Below are 17152 nucleotides of genomic sequence, written 5' to 3' on the forward strand. Positions count from 1 at the left end.
CCACTGGCTGCTGCGGCTGCTGAGCCTGCCTTGAGGAGGCCTGACAGGTAACCCCGGAGCTCTCCTTCTCCTCCGCCCGAGGAACCTGCCTTCAGCCCTGCCCCCCCCCCGCGCGTCTTCCGCTGGCTGGACTACAACTCCCATAAGCCACGGCCGAGGGGGGGCGAGAGGCAGTCTCTGCAGCTGGGGAGCGACGGGGGTGGGCGGGGGAGGAGGAGGAGGAAGGCTTTCCTGCTTCCCCCAGAGGTGTCCGTGGTCATCGTCCCCCCCCCCGCGCCCCTTGATTTCTCATCTCTTGCCCCCCCCCCAATCTGCTCCCCTTCCTTTTTTCGTGGCTCTTCCCAGCAAATTCCAAAGGGATTGTGGGTGGGCTGGGAATCTTCCCCCCCCCCAAAAAAAATCTGACACTGGTCTCCCCCACCCCACTCCAAGAGGGAAAAGATCTTGGGGCACCTGCTTTCCTGTTGCCCAAAATTTTGGGAAATGTCTTCACGTCCAGCCAGGGGGGTGCATCCACTTTGCCCCCTTTCTCCAGCCTGGCACTAACTCTCCAGAGTTTGGGATGGGTGCCTCCTGCCCTATCATGATCTTCCAGGAGATGCTGTCAGGATCCCAGGAACTACTGAGTGTGAAGCATCTTTGAGAGCCCAAACTTCCTTTGCTCCGCACAAAAACTTCTGGCAGAGGAGCCAGGAGACTTTGTGCTTTAAATTGCACTCTGCAGGGAAAGTGAGACGGAGAGCAAATCACTTAAGGCACCACAGCTCTCCTTCTGGCCACTTGTCTGCTCTCTCGACCTACTTTTCGCTCTTGAAAGCTTTTTACCTAGTCCGTGTGCTGGTTGTTGGTGTTATAATGAATGGGGCAGGGGTGGAGGTTTCTTGTGGACTCAATCTTTGGGCTGAACAAGTTGCGGTGGAATGAAAATAACAGCAATCTGAAATACCTCCTGAGCATGTGCACAAGCTGTTGCTCACTTCCTATTGCTCCTACTGTATAATATTCCTTGCACTGATCTGTCAAGTTTGTTTCCATGCTGCAGTTTTTTCCTGCTTTACTGTAATGAGAGTCAAATTCTTCATAAAAGCAGTTGCTGGGTTGAATTTGCAAGGAATTAATTAGGGTTTGTTAGATTTGGAGGTTGATGTGTGTTTGTACTGATTGTGGCTTGGTGTTACATAAGAATCGGGCCTTGAAAAAGCCCGATTTACTCTTTGAATGATTAATGTCCTTAGCTTATTGAGTTTCAGTGGCTTATAATTTCTACCAATTATCACACTAAGGATCTTGTTATGGGGAAGTGATTTTTGGTTTGCTTGGCATATTTAAACATAAATTAATCACTTAAGGCTGTGTTTGGCCAAAATGCTAGCTAAAACATGATTAATTTCTCTGTGGTTCAGAGTGTTGTGTGAATACAGATTGTTTCATCCTGGGGCTTGCTAGTATATTAGCTTTGGAGAGGTTTATCGGAAATGTTGGGTTCATAAATTCCTAAATAGCTTCACTTGTTGCAGTTTCTCAGAAACATAAACTCTTGGCTATGTTACTAAGGTAAAACGTTTGTTTTGTTGCATTGTTCTAATTTATATTTTATCTTATTTTTAATTTTTTAATATACCCATGCATTTTGGGTTTATTTTGCCTTGGTGCCATGTTTTCTGGGTTAAGCATGTGCACATATCCAAAACAGACTATTATATATATATACTTTTATTAACATACATTCATGTATCCTGTATTTAAAAGTAGTGTTGCTATTAACTTTTACTAGAAGCCTAAATATTAACTTTCAAAACTAGTCCAGCCTGAATTTATGATGAGCATCACATGCTTTGTTGTTTTATTTGGGGTATAGAATCTTGTGTGCCCCCAGTAATTACTGTTAATCATTTCTGGTCTGCATGTATGATCTCATCCAATTGTGACTTGCTCAACAAACTATGACTCAACCTATGTGTGTCCATTTTATATGAATCTTTAAACTTTCTTTTGGATCCCTTTAAGGTACAAATTTATATATATTCCTAAATTATGTGTTGGGGGTTGTATTTCTCTAGTTTGTTTTCTGTTTTTGATACTTTTTTGTTAAGATTTAATTTTCCATGTTTAAAAATGAATTTCTTCTAAAAATGCTTCTGTATTTTTAAGAGACTTCTTTCTCCCTAATAACCCAAGCCACACGTCTGATCCAGCAGTGTTGTTTATCAGAAATATGAGAGCTGGTATATAGTATCTATAATGGGAAAATTGAATCAAAAATCTTTTAGTATATCATGAGGTCCACCATGGGTTTCTGTGGTGGGCCTTCTGAGCTCATATCAGACTATTGACTTAAGAACTAGGTTTTCATTTGTTGCTCTAAAAACATAGAAGCCCCAATCTAATTTTTCTCTATTGCAATAGCAACTTTTAGCATTCATAGCTTTACAATGTACTTAATATATGAAGAGAAATTTTAAAAATGATTTTTCTCCAAGTAATAGTCATTTCGGATTGATTATAATTAATACTTTCTGTCATCGCTTCTTCTGGGAGCAAATTATATTATTATATCTTTCTTCATCCTCCGAAACTGTACAGTTCAGTTCCCAGAATTCTGAGCAACAGGCACGCTGGTTTTGAATTTTGGGAATTTAAGTTACATATCTGAAAGATGACTTTGTCAGGCAAGACTAAGCTATGAAAACAGATAACTACACTTAGCAGTCCTACAGAATTGTTTTCTAATCCATCGCAGAATGCCTCTGTAATTGAGATTACAGAGGCATTCTTATTATTAGGCAAGTATTAGAGAATTTACTTTCCAAACATTTTGTGGCATCTTCTAAAGCCAGATGTATTATCTTTTTTGGATTGAGAGCTGCATGGGCTCTTTGAATTAGATGTCAGAAGAAGGTGCATTACCCCCCAAAAATGAGCAGAACCAGAACCAAAATTAAATTTCATTGAAGGTATATTTATTTTAATCAATTCCCCATTAAATAATATGATTACTGCCATATACTTCAATAGCAACAGTATTCATGTTAAATATAATTTTGAGAGCAGCATTTAATTGGTACACTTTTTTTATCAGCACAGGTAAATCCTCAACTTATGATCAAAATTGGGACAAAAATTTTTGTGGTTAAGCAAAGTTATTGTTAATTGAGACATGTCCAATTTTATGACCCCTTTTCCCAAGGTTGTTAAGCAAATCACTGCAGTTGTTAAGTGAATCACACGGTCACTAAGCAAATACAGCATCCCCCATTGACTTTGTTTGTTTGGAAGCCATCCGGGAAGGTGACAAATGGCAGTCAGATGACCACAGGACACTGCAACATGACAGTTGCCAAGCACCCAAATTTTGATTATTTGACCCGGGGTTGCTGCAATGATTGTGGTGATAAATTATTGTTTAAAGTGCTATTATAACTTTGAACAGTCAATAAATAAATAGTTTTAAGTCAAGAACTACCAGTATAGCCTGGCTCGCTGAAAACATTGTGAGAATAAAATACAATTATTTTTTCTTTAGGTTCTTTTGTGAATGATTAGAATAGCAACACACCAACCAGCTCTTGATCACCAATATTCAGCCCATAATGACTTCCAGATCACCATGGAAGTCATGAATGGAACATATAAGCCTTCCATTTCATCTTCCAAAATGTACCTCTCTTTTCAATTTCATCACTGTAGTTGTTAGAGGAAGCTTCCATCTTTAATATTTCAGAAGTCTTCAAATATTTCATCAATTCTACTGCGCTATGGCAGGATGGAATGATGTTCTTTGATATCAGTAATGTTTTGGGGAGCACCTTTGCAATGGGCTGTCTGTGTTAACTATTGATGTTGAAGATATCAGGATTTTATATATTCCGCTGACATTCTGCATTATTGTGCTATTTCTCAACATTGAAAGAAAATTCTTATTTATTTTTTAATGCAAATTACGTGAAAAAACGATCTTGATTACAAAGTTGTTTATATTGTACACATAATAGTCACTTTTTATTATATATGGTTCCTGTAATCACCATATAAGTGTTTATCCTCAAAATTGGTGGATGTCTTAAAATGAGATCCTGTGCGATCATTTAAAACTTCTGAAAGCCATTGGGTGGGGAGAGTATTTTATTTTCCACTGAGAACTATATCTAAGAATTTAGACCAAGACTCCATCTATGGAGAGGGATGTACATATAGAAATCGAACAGCTGAGGGAAATATTTGAAAACCTCAGATTAAAATTTCCCTTTTCGGCTAGAACAGCTCCATAATTTGATGTATAAATAATTTCAAAGCTTTTTCCTCTCTCCTCCCCCGTTTCTCTCCAAACTGCAGGTAATTTCAATGCCTTCTCAATGGACATGAACTCTGTTGGAATGCTTGGATTCACAGCAACACCATCACTAACTTGCTTTCGTAGGCCCTATTGTGAGAAGATGGCAAAAGCAAATATTATTGGAGACCTCATTAGCAGGCAGCTCAAGGTACTTCTTGTCTTAAAGCAGTGTTTCTCAACCTTGACAATTTTAAGGCATGTGGACTTCAACTCCCAGAATTCCACAGCCAGCAATGCTGGCTGTGGAATTCTGGGAGTTGAAGTCCACATACCTTAAAATTGTCAAGGTTGAGAACACTGTCTTAAAGAGTCATGAACAGCATTTTGCTAGAGGGTGAGCTGAAGTGGAGAAGGATAGCTTTTAAAGAGGCCATCTTGGGGACTGATTTTCTTGTTGCTCCTGTCTGTTTGTTTGTCTTGTTCATCAGAGACTGCTTTGTGTCTTTGCCAGAAGTCATGCCCAAAATGAACGGAACAAGCTGCTGGTCCTTATTCATCCTTTTCTCATTCTTTGCCTTGTTAGAAAGGGCCCTGAGCAGTTAGCAACAGATCCTTCCTGTTGATCCTAGGTGCTCCCTTCTGCTATCATACATTCAGATTATTCTCCCTGGTTTTGATAGGAACCTTGACAAACTGTGGTTACTGCTTATTGTGATCTTCTAATTTGCAAGCTCATTAAACATCGACTGGGTGACATTTCTATGAGGTGTTTCCTAAGCTAGTTAGGAAACCATGTTGTTCATCTATCTTCATCAAAATGCAAAAGACATCAAGTCTTGTGCCCCGTTGTTTAGTCTTGAGGCCCATAATATTCAACATTTTAACGTCTTGGATAAAGAGATAGAAATAGATGAATAGATACATGAAGATGAAGAGAGAGAGGGAATTTGCAGATGACACAAAATTGGAGGGATAACTAATGCTCTGGAAGATGGAAATGAAATGTCTATGGAGATTCTCAGTCATCCAGGTCATGGTTGTCCCAAAGGTGCTTTTTCAAAAGGCAACTGGAATTTCTTTGTTTTTGCTTGAAGACATTTCACTTCTCATCTAAGAAGCTTCTTCAGTTCTGAATGAATGGTGGAGAATGGAAGGATTTATATTCCTTGCAGTCATCTGATCGTTAGCACTCTTTTTGAGAGTCATTGAGGCCACTTGGAGGTTTATATGTGCCTTCAGAGTCACCTGAATAAATGAGGAGAAAAGATTCTGCAATTTCACTTGTTAACAAGATGAATATAAAACAATATACAGTATGTCAGTATCTAAAAATAGATATTTTTACATGCAATTTTAAGCTGCATTCATAAAAGCATGGTTCCCAAATCAAAGCCAGCCAGAATCTTTTGGAGTGGGTGACCATAATAAATCCAGTAAATCTCCGCTATATTCTGTATTGATTAGTCTCATTTTGATTATTACATCCACTTCTGACTGTTGCATTTCAGGAAAAAATCAGTCAGTAGAATAGATCAGGGAGGGGCAAGTTAGATGGGCCTGGACATTATTATATTTGTATGAATATTTGGAAATCAGATGTATCTATTCTCTTTATTGTGTCTTACGCTGAAAAATTATGGTTGGATGTAGATTGTTCTTAAGACCTCTCCATTAATGGTATTTATCTGTTCTTTATAGGAAAAGGGTGCCCTCAGTTTTGAGCGACACTATCATGTTACCGACCCATTCATTCAGCGTCTGGGCTTGGAAGCAGAGTTGCAGGTAAGTGGAAGATGGTCATGGTAGCAAAAAAAAATAATAATGTCTTGATTTGTAAAGCATTTTCTAGTCTATTGAAGGTTAATTATTCCTAAGCTTTTCTATCTTATTTCCCCTAATTTTTTTCTTAACGCATTTCATTCATACCTAACAGGTTGAAAAGGTAACAGGAAAGGCTTAATTTGCTAATCCCCAGGCAAACAATTATCACCAAATTTTTATCTTAGTGAGCAGGTTATCAAACTTCAGTGTGGCTGGATTGCTAGGCCTGAGATTGTTATGGGGAATTCTGTAACTGCCATGCCTAGACCTGCTCTTTATTAGGGCCAGGTTTAGAGATGCCAGTAACATTGCCCAGTTTGGGCTATGGTGAATCCTTCCAGCAGGAAGAATAGAAGCAATTTCAAAATGGAATTGGAACAAGCAGGGTCAGGATGCAATATTTTCACATTCCTGGTGAAATGTTAAGACCAAAAATACCCTCTCCAAAAAGAAAAGATAACAAGGAAAAATCATTTCAATGGGATAGGAGTAATCATCATCTAATTTATTTTAAATTATCCCTTTCTTTTGTTGAGATATTGTGATAATCTGGAGGCAACTGAGAGTGATGGGAGCTTCAATCCGTATTTAGAAGTTATTAGGTTGGAAAGACACCCACACCTAATCAGACTCTACTATAGGTAGAGGGCAGGGGTAGGGGTAAAATTGCAGGTAGTCCTTGTCTTACAATCACAACTGAGTCCAAAATTTCTGTTGCTAACAAGACAGTTGTTAAGTGAGTTTTGCCCCATTTTATGACCTTTCCTGCCACAGTTAAGTGAATTACTGCAGTTGTTAAGTTAGTAATACAGTTGTTAAGTTACTTTGGCTTCCCCATTGACTTTGTTTGTCAGAAGGTCACAAAAGGTGAATCACATGATCCCGGAACATTGCAACTGTCATAAGTACATGCCAGTTGCCAAGTGTCTGAATTTTGATGCTGCAGCAATCGTAAGTGTGAAAAGCGGTCATAAGTCAATTTTTCAGTGCTGTTGTAACTTTGAAAGGTAACTAAATGGTTGTAAGTCAACTAAATGGTTGTATGTATTTTTTTCCTAAATTAATCATGCTTTAATGTTATATTTAATATAAGGCAAGGGTCAAAGTTTCATCCTGTTTGCACTATTACAAAAATAGTCTTGTAAATATTAAGGATGCGGCTTGTTGACCATACAAAATAAAATAGCATTGAATAAACCACGAGATGCCTTAGAATTCATTACTTCTCTCTTTACCTCACAGTGTAAGCAGATCATTTCCATTGCCCATACATTAACTCCGTGGTGGCGCACGCAGAGCCCTTTCTGTGGGCACGCGCGCCGTTGCTCCAGTCCTAGGCCTTCAGCTGGGTTTTATAAAACTTTTTTGCTTTAGGCCTCTGCCGCCGTGTGCAAAAAAAAAAAAAAGGTTCAATCACTCAATCAATTTCAACTTCTCACAGGAAAAAAAAGATCTCGCAAAGTTGGAATTGATTGATTGAACTTTTTGGTCCCATCCAGTCTGCTGTTACCACTGCAGCCACGCCCACCCAATGGGCCACATCCACTCAATGGGCCACGCCCACCCGGCACCCAACAATACATAAGTGGGTTTTGGGTTGCAGTTTGGGCACTCGGTCTTTAAAAGGTTCGCCATCACTGCATTAACTCATATTATTCGAATCATGATGTAGGAAGTTTTATTCAGAAGATACACACATAGGCTTAGATGAATTAGGATAGGAATGGAAGCAGAACGGAACACAATTGAGAGGAAGCTCTGGAAAGCTTCAAACTGCAAGAAAAATGGGATACATCAAAATATGGTAGATTTCACTTCATCCTTATGAGCGAGTGTTAAATCTGAAATTGGTAAAGCTCTGACATTGTGTTTTTTGTTTTTTTAGGGTCATGCTGGGTGTGTCAACTGCCTCGAATGGAATGAAAAGGGAAAGTAAGTATGTCTCTGAAAATAGATTTGTCTCCAAAGCTAGGAGATGGGTCTGGGAATTGCTGGACCACCTTAGTTTGACCTTGAATTTTACCTCACCCAATGTTATGTTTGAACATTTAGGAAGAGTGACATACAGTAAGGCAGAACTTATTATAAGTATCTCATACAATAAACATATATGTCAAGAATTACATAATATAATTCAGAGACTTTGCTGAAGGTTGAAGAAATGTTTTGCATAAAGAATGCAGAGCCTATGGCTTATATTTTTGAGCACTGCAAGAGTTGGATGGCTCTTATGTTTAATTCAGGCTTTAATCTGAATGTGAAAGTATCCTTAAGAAAGAGTAGGCGCTTTCAATGAATGCCTATAGAAAACCTGTGTAGCCCAGGGGAGAATTTCTAATAGTATTTGCTGGAGGTGTACCTTGTTGACTTACCAGCCTAATTAATGGATTCCTGTTGAACCAAGTTACAAATATCATTGACAGCTGCTCCTTGAGAGTTCTTTGAGTGCTCTGAAACCCCCATTGGCTCTAGATCAGCGGTCCCCAACCTTTGTGGCTTGGCGCCCCAGTAGAGAAACCGGCCCGTGTGAGTGGTGGGCCGGCGTGCATGCACACACAGCTTGACTGCAAGTGGAGCTGCACATGCATGTGCGTGTGCGCTAGGTCACACAAGTTGAGCTACATGCACTCGTGCACGCTGACCCTCCTCTCATGTGGCCCAGTTCCGAATAGGCCATGACCTGTTAGTGGGCCGTGGCCCTAAGGGTTGGGGACCCCTGCTCTAGATCAAGGCTTTTCAACCAGTGGTACGGGTACCACCTGTGGTACATTGGTACCTGGCAAGTGGTACGCAACCATCCTAGAAAAATGGTAGCGGGGGAGGGAATGAGCTGAACCAGTGGCAGCACTGCACAAGCCTGAGTGAGAGATGGCTGGAGCTGCAGGGCTGTCGGCTCAGCGGAAGCGCCAGGATCAGCACTTCTTCATGACTGTCAGGGCTCAGTGGAAGCACCAGGATCAGTGCCAGGCTCCAGCTGGAGCTCGGCGCTGATCCTGACGCTTCTGCTGAGCCCAGGAGAAATGCCAATCAGCTGGAATGTTGCAGCATCTCCAGGGTCTTGTGATTTACATTCAGATGCTTGGCAGCTGATTCATATTTATGACGGTCACAGTGTCCCAGGGTCATGTGAAGTGACCAAAACCTGCTGCAACCACCCAGCAGACGGGGGGAATAAAAACCAAACACCCCCCCCACCCCACCCCCGTTGCCAATCCTCAACAGAAATGCTCACAACAATGAAAACCTCGGACAGGAGGAAGAGCACCACCGGGTGGGTGTCTTGCTCGGCTGTGGCTTGGGGGGCACTTTTTTCAGTGCCATTGGACCTTCGAACAGTCACTAAGCAAACTGTTGTAAGTCGAGGACTACCTGTACTTTATCATTTTTTTCCCTTTTTTTTTTTGGTCATCAAGTTTTTGACACCTTGCTAGGCGACTGGTGGTACTCGGATGTTGCCATATCCTAAAAGTGGTACAATGGGTGAAAAGGTTGAAAAGCCCTAGTCTAGATCATTGTTTCTCCACCTTAGCCCTTTTAAGGTGTGTACCCCAATGCTTGCTTGGGTATTGTGGCTCAGGTTGGGAAACACTGCTCTAGATTGTCACACTTGATTCTAAGAGATCTCAGCAAATGAACGCAGAACGACATGGGTTTACAGCAATTGTTTGCTAATGCTTTTGTGTCTCTTTTGACTTTTCAGCTTGCTGGCCTCAGGCTCGGATGACCAGCACACTATTGTGTGGGATCCTCTGCACCATAAGAAACTCCTTTCCATGCACACGGGGCATACAGCAAACATATTCTCCGTCAAGGTGGGTGGATTTGGAAGAAGGTGGTAAAATACTAAGTACAGGTAGTCCTCGACTTACAGCAGTTCGTTTAGTGACCGTTTGAAGTTAGAGCGGCACTAGAAAAAGTGATTTATGGCCATTTTTCATACTTACGGCCGCTGCAGCATCCCCATGGTCACATGATTTACATTCAGATGCTTGACACCTGGTTCATATTTATGACGGTTGCAGTGTCCAAGGGTCATGGACAACCTTTTGAGAAGCAAAATCAATGGGGAAGCCAGATTCACTCAACAACTGTGTTACTAATTTAACAACTGCAGTGATTCACTTAACAAACGCAGCAAGGAAAGTCGTAAAATGGGGCAAAACTCTCTTAACAACTATCTCGCTTAACAACAGAAATGGGCTCAATTGTGGTCATAAGTCGAGGACTACCTATAGTTATGTCAAGAATTAAATGTTGAGGTTAGGATGAGTACGTACTTGACTACTAAGCCAATAATCTGTGGCTGTTGGGTGACTTGCTCCTCCAAAGATATCTTTTTATCTACCCGTGGGAAAGTCTTTCTTGCCATAAAAAATATTGTGCTTATTTTCCACAGTTCTTGCCACATGCAGAGGACCGGATACTTATTACTGGGGCTGCTGATTCCAAAGTGCATGTCCATGACTTGACTGTCAAAGAAACGATCCATATGTTTGGGGATCACAAAAATAGAGTCAAGCGTATTGCCACAGCTCCGATGTGGCCCAACACCTTCTGGAGTGCGGCCGAAGATGGGCTAATCAGGTACAGTTTCTCTGGTGTTCTGTGTGAGCCCTGCTTAGGGTTCCACTGTGTTTAATTACTGTGTTTGCAAAAAATATTATGGCCAAACCAATAAACTATAGTAGGGCTTCAAACCAGGACTCTGTAATAACACGATCCTCTAAAACAGGGGTCTTCAAACTTGGCCCTTTTATGACTTGTGCACTTCAACTCCCAGAATTCCTCAGCCAGCATGGCTGGCTGAGGAATTCTGGGAGTTGAAGTCCACAAGTCATAAAAGGGCCAAGTTTGAAGACCCCTGCTCTAAAGCATGATTTCATTGAAATTGGCATTGAACAATCCACCAATATATTGCTTACTTTTAATAATTAATTTTATAATTACTTAATTCACTTTTCCACGGTGGGGTCAAAAATTACTTAATTCACTTTTCCACGGTGGGGTCAAAGTGTGATGCTGCTGTTTGCTTCTGATTCCTGAAGGCCTGCTAATAACTTTCATTCTTCCTTATTTTTAATTTTTTTAGACAGTATGACTTGCGAGAGAATAGCAAACATTCAGAAGTTCTGATAGACCTGACGGAATACTGTGGGCAGCTTGTGGAGGCAAAGTGCCTCACGGTCAATCCCCAGGACAATAACTACCTTGCAGTGGGAGCCAGTGGCCCCTTTGTCCGCATTTACGACATACGCATGATCCACAACCACAGGTAACAGAAGTGAAGACTGATAACTTAGACCAGGGGTAGGCAACCTTGGCTCTTTTATGACTCGTGGACTTCAACTCCCAGAATTCCTAAGCCAGCCATGCTGAGGGGAAAGGGAGAGGTTTCTAAGCTGAGCCATGCTGGCTCAGGAATTCTGGGAGTTGAAGTCCACGAGTCATAAAAGAGCCAAGGTTGCCTAAGCTGGCTCAGGAATTCTGGGAGTTGAAGTCCACAAGTCATAAAAGAGCCAAGGTTGCCTACCCCTGACTTAGACGGCTAACTTTTGAAGTGCAAAAAAACATTTTTGTTTGAATCTATCCAGCAAGCAACACATTCAAATTCCATATAATCTTAGTTTTTTTTTAAACTATCTAACATGACTGAAGATATCCTGTCGCACAAGCACATATACACTTATGCACTCTTGTTTACGGCTGGAAGAAAACATAGACAGTTAATTGGGGAAAGAGCAGGTAATGTTTATAAAATACTGCATGTTATTTCAAATTTTTTCATACTTCCATGTGTGTGTGTCTGTATTTGTGTTTGTGTGTGTGTGTGTGCACGTGTGTTTTGTTTGTTTGCTGATAGATATATATGCTTGTACAGGTAGATCTTGACTTAAGACCACAATGGGGACTCAGATTTCTGTCGTAAGGATGGTTGTAAAGCAAGTCATTACTGGACTGGACCCATTTTTATGGCCATGTGGTAATTAAGCAAATCTAATTTCCTCCATTGATGTTTTTTTGTTAGAAACTGGGTAAGAAGGTTGTGAATTGCAATCATATGGGTCTCAAGTTGTAAATACAAGTCAATTGTCGAACACCTGAATTGTGATCATGTAACTGCAGTGATGGTACGATGGTTGCTTGGGCAAGGACAGATCGCAAATCACTTTTTCTTAGACTTTGAACCTTAGCTGAACAAGCAGACTTCCTGTAATTCAAAATAATATTTAATGAAGTTCAATTCACAAAATATTCTGCCCTGGTCAGTTTGTTAATCTGAGATGCTATAAATCTCAGTCTGTTGCAGTAAAATTTACAAAATCTACCAGAAGTGCGCCAGTATGCTGACATAACTATGTGAACTTTATCTCTTTAATATGCCTGGGCTGTCATAATTTTTTCTCCCTCACAAATAGAAGGAGAAATGTCTTGAGAAGAAAATGTATGTACAAATAAAAATTTTCCTCTCTCTTTTTGGCTAGAAAAAGCATGAAGCAAAACCCCGCTGCTGGCGTCCATACCTTCTGTGATCGACAGAAGCCTCTCCCAGACGGCGCTGCTCAGTACTACGTAGCAGGTAAAATTATCTCTGGACGGTGCCCCATCAGGAGATGATTTGAGTGTATTCAACAAAATTCATTTTTTGTGGAGGGGGGGAAACCTCTTATGGTGAGAAACGAGAGTATATTTGAGTAATTTGCACTTGGGTGGAGTAAAGATGGATCCTTAGCTGTTGATTGCTTGTGCTGCAAAGGAGTTGATGGCTTCTTTTCTTGCTGAAGATGGATTTTGCATAATAAATGGAGGTGGCTCTTTATTATTTTAATAGATTTTTGCATTTCCTTGCAAACACTTAGCTAAGCAGGTCCATTCCACCAATTGTACGTATTAATTGTGCTTGGTGTTTTTTTTTTTCTGTAGGGCATCTTCCAGTGAAATTACCCGACTACAATAACCGTTTGAGAGTTCTGGTAGCTACCTACGTCACTTTTAGCCCAGATGGTACAGAGCTCTTGGTCAACATGGGAGGAGAACAGGTAATCTAGCGGTGTTCCAATGTCTGAGGGGCTTCCACAAAGAAGAGGGGGGGGAGGGTGTCAACCTATTCTCCGAAGCATCTGAAGGCAGGACAAGAAGCAATGGATGGAAACTAATCAAGAAGAGAAGCAACCTAGAACTAAGGAGAAATTTCCTGACAGTTAAGACAATTAATCAGTGGAACGCCTTTCCTCCAGAAGTTGTGGGTGCTCCATCACTGGAAGTTTTAAAGAAGAGATTGGACAGCCATTTGTCTGAAATGGTATGAGGTGTCCTGTTTGAGCATGGGGTTGGACTAGGAGACCTCCAAGACCCTTCCAACTCTGTTATTCTGTTAATCTGCTGCTTTCAACATCTCACTGAACTGATTTCAGCCCTCAGTTGGGCTGATTCAGTCATTGTGAAATATCAGTACATGTAAATGGTCAACCTCAGATGGCCTTCAATCCATTTATAAATTTCTCAGTACTTCAAAGCTGTTCTAGCCATCCCACACCCATCACTACTGTATTGAATTTTATATATTGCTCCCAGTAATTGCTGCTTTCTCAAATAAATTGTTCCTATAATAACTACTGCAGAGGCAAAAGCTGATGAAGGTCTATAAAGAATTAGTCAGAAAATAAATGATTATGAAATTCTGCCATAGTCTATATCAGGTTCCCCAGATCAGAATTTGCCTGCAAATCTTTTGCCCCGACTCCACACAGGTAGTCCTTGACGTATGACCATGATTGGGACCAGCATTTCTGTTGCTAAACAAGGCAATTGTTAAGTGAATCGCACACAATTTTATGGCATTTTTGCCACAGTTGTTAAGCAAATGATTAAGTGAATCATGCAGTCGTTAAGTGAATCCAGCTTCCCTCATTGGCCTTAGGTAACTATTCTGATGCTCATGAAGAGGTTTGGGAGCCATTAATACCAAAAGCTGGGAGTCTGTGATCTGCCCTCATCAGGCAGAGCTGCTTCCTGAGCCAAATGATGATCCGTTTTTTAGATTTCTAAGAACTGAAATCGATTTTTCTCATGGTTTAGATCGGGGGTGTCAAACTCAATTTCATTGAGGGCCTCATCAGTATTGCGGTTGCCCTTGGGGGGGGCGGGGGGATGCGGCCTACTCGGTGGGCATGGATGGAGTAGGTGTGGCCTACTGGGTGGGCATTGTTCGCGTCAAGGGTGCCTGGGGGGGGGCTGGGCAGGAGTGGGACAGATCTGAGGGTCTCTGGCAGAAGGGGGTGGGACCAGGGCAAGCGCCAAGGCATGGTCCATTTCTTCATTCCTCACAAAGGGTGACCCCCTCCCCAGCAGGCACCCAGGGGGCGAGGCCGACACAGCAGGGGCTGGTTCCTCGCTGTTTCCGGACGGCCTTGTGGAGCTAAGGCTGAATGTGTTTCAGCATAGATGGCCACCACAAAATTGTACATTGGCTCCCGGCTGGCCTGGACCAGGGCCAAGGCAGAGGGGGCCGTTCCCTCACTGTTTCCAGGATGGCTTCGCGGGCCACATAAAACCACTTCGCGGGCCGCATCTGGCCCCCTGGCCTTGTGTTTGACATGTCTGGCTTAGATGAAGCCAGATTTTCTGCTGTTTTCATGCAGTTTTGAATCCCATTTTATGAGGGGTTTTTTTTTTCTAAAAGCATATTTTCCTTTGCCCTACAAAAGCACGAGTAACTTCCACTGGACTTACGTGTGTTAATCAGCACCGAGTTAAGTGTTTTCTTGTGAGTAATTCTGGCTGCAGATTTACTATTCCTCTGTGGTTTGTCGATTCATTGCCTTCCTTTGATTTTTTTAGGTTTACTTGTTTGACCTGACTTATAAGCAGCGGCCATATACTTTTCTCCTGCCAAAAAAATGCCACACTTCAGGAGGTAAGGAGGCTAGACTTTTCATAAAAGGCAGCGGTTGCATTGCATGGTTTTTCAAGGCCTTTTTGTGTGCTTCTTCCTTTCCATTTCAAGTCATCATGGTCGCCAATTAAGATGTTAGAGAGACTGTTTGGTGTTGTATTTCTAAAGTTGCAACTGTGGAGCCAGGGCAGTTTCAATTTCACACACGGTACTTTATTTCACAGTGTCATTTTTCAGTCCTCTCCATAAAGCAGGAACACTTGAAGCTCTAATGCAGGGGTAGGCAACCTTGGCTCTTTTATGACTCGTGGACTTCAACTCCCAGAATTCCTGAGCCAGCTTAGCAAAATGCAAACTTGAGAGGGGCTGCAAGTATCCCAGGTCATTTCAAAAAGCAGTGAATGAGGCATTTGAAATACTTGCTTGTTTAGAGAAGAAAGAAGTGAGAGCTATGTTGGAATATAGCCTACTCAATACACTTAATACCCTTTTTGATAGAGGTGATATTGGGATTTCGCAGGCATAGCTCATGCAGTTAGTCCTTGACTTACAATCACAACTGTGACCAGAATTGCCTTTCCTAAGCAAATCAATATTTCCAGCTATTTGTTCCTCTTATTGCATTCAAAGTGAGAGCGGTAGGTTAGTGGATTCCAGTAACACAGATCGATCTTCGCTGGTCAATTTAGCCATTGCCTAAGCCAGTCTTACCCAACCTAACATCTCCTAAAGCAGTGGTGGCGAACCTATGGCACGCGTGCCAGAGGCGGCACTCAGAGCCCTCTCTGTGGGCACACGTGCCGTTGCACCAACCTTGCCTCTCCCGACGACCCGCTCCTCACCAGCAGCCCCCCTGGAGGAGAGTCGCCCCAAGCATGGCCCACACGGAGCAGGGCAGCCAAGGACATGGCAGCCAGGCAGCGTAAACAAGACTCTGCCCTCATGCCCCATCCCACACAGTTGATACTGCGGGGTGTGGGCAGAGGGCGTGGCTGCCATGGTGCTGCTGGGCTGCCTGGGCAATCTGTGATGGGTCCTGGAGGTGGTGAGTGGCCCTGCAGTCAGGCGGGGTGGGGGAAGGGGTGGGGACGGAGCAGGGGCAGGGGCAGAGCAGGGCCAGTTTTTGGGCACTCGGTCTCTAAAAGGTTCGCCATCACTGTCCTAAATATTAATAGCAACAATTATTTCTATCTGGTTTCCGTTACTTTTTTTCCATCTTTTTGTTCTCTCCAGTCTGTAATTGGCATATTTATGTCATGTCTGTTACCTGTATCTTGATATCTACCACTGGAGTGGTTGGATAGTTGGATATTGCTTGTACTCAGTACAAACAGCGCAATGGAGCCACCTCAGTCCACCCAAGGTCCCTTCCGTAGATGGTTGTCTTTCTGCTTTTTCCCTGAGTAAACAGGTCACTATTTCCAGCTACTTGTTCCTCTTACTGCATTCAACGTGAGATTGGTAGGTTGGTGGATTCCAGTAATACGGATCTATCTTCGCTGGTCAATTTAGCCATTGCCTAAGCCAGGGCTTTTCAACCAGTGGTACGGGTACCACCTGTGGTACATTGGCACCTGGCAAGTGGTATGCGACCATCCTAGAAAAGTGGTAGCGGGGGAGGGGAATGAGCTGAACCGGTGGCAGCACCGCACAAGCCTGAGCGAGAGATGGCTGGAGCTGCAGGGCTGTCGGGGCTCAGCGGAATCGCCAGGATCAGCACTTCTTTGGGACTGTCAGGGCTCAGCGGAAGTGCCAGGATCAGCGCCAGGCTCCAGCTGGAGCTTGGCGCTGATCCTGGCGCTTCTGCTGAGCCCAGAAGAAGCGCCGATCAGCTGGAATGTTGCAGCATCTCCAGGGTCTTGTGATTTACATTCAGATGCTTGGCAACTGATTCATATTTATGATGGTCACAGTGTCCCAGGGTCATGTGAGGTGACCAAAACCTGCTGCAACCACCCAGCAGACGGGGGGAATAAAAACCAAACACCCCCCACCCCACCCCCGCTGCCAATCCTCAACAGAAATGCTCACAACAATGAAAACCTCGGACAGGAGGAAGAGCGCCGCTGGGTGGGCAGGCAGGTGTCTTGCTCGGCTGTGGCTTGGGGGGCACTTTTTTCAGTGCCATTGTAACTTCGAACAGTCACTAAGCGAACTGTTGTAAG

The 17152-nt window shown here is 42.7% G+C and overlaps 1 protein-coding gene across 2 annotated transcripts in view; it reads left to right on the forward strand.

Annotated features, from left to right (window-relative positions):
- The first annotated feature begins 4342 nt into the window (after positions 1 to 4342).
- The window catches only part of WDTC1 (WD and tetratricopeptide repeats 1), a 27263-nt gene continuing 14453 nt past the window's right edge, over positions 4343 to 17152 (forward strand). The window contains exons 1-9 of one of the 2 annotated variants that reach the window (XM_015823537.2): positions 4343 to 4481; positions 5972 to 6055; positions 7980 to 8026; positions 9795 to 9906; positions 10491 to 10678; positions 11184 to 11366; positions 12577 to 12671; positions 13016 to 13131; positions 14933 to 15008. In XM_015823537.2, the coding sequence (XP_015679023.1) occupies positions 4353 to 4481; positions 5972 to 6055; positions 7980 to 8026; positions 9795 to 9906; positions 10491 to 10678; positions 11184 to 11366; positions 12577 to 12671; positions 13016 to 13131; positions 14933 to 15008 (1030 nt within the window). In that variant the 5' untranslated portion in view covers positions 4343 to 4352. The remainder of the gene's footprint in view (positions 4482 to 5971; positions 6056 to 7979; positions 8027 to 9794; positions 9907 to 10490; positions 10679 to 11183; positions 11367 to 12576; positions 12672 to 13015; positions 13132 to 14932; positions 15009 to 17152) is intronic. The other variant, XM_029285587.1, reaches the window with a different exon arrangement.

This window comes from Protobothrops mucrosquamatus, unplaced genomic scaffold (genome assembly GCF_001527695.2).
Source record: "Protobothrops mucrosquamatus isolate PMUCROS unplaced genomic scaffold, P.Mucros_1.0 scaffold1906, whole genome shotgun sequence".
NCBI classification, from domain to species: Eukaryota; Metazoa; Chordata; class Lepidosauria; order Squamata; family Viperidae; genus Protobothrops; species Protobothrops mucrosquamatus.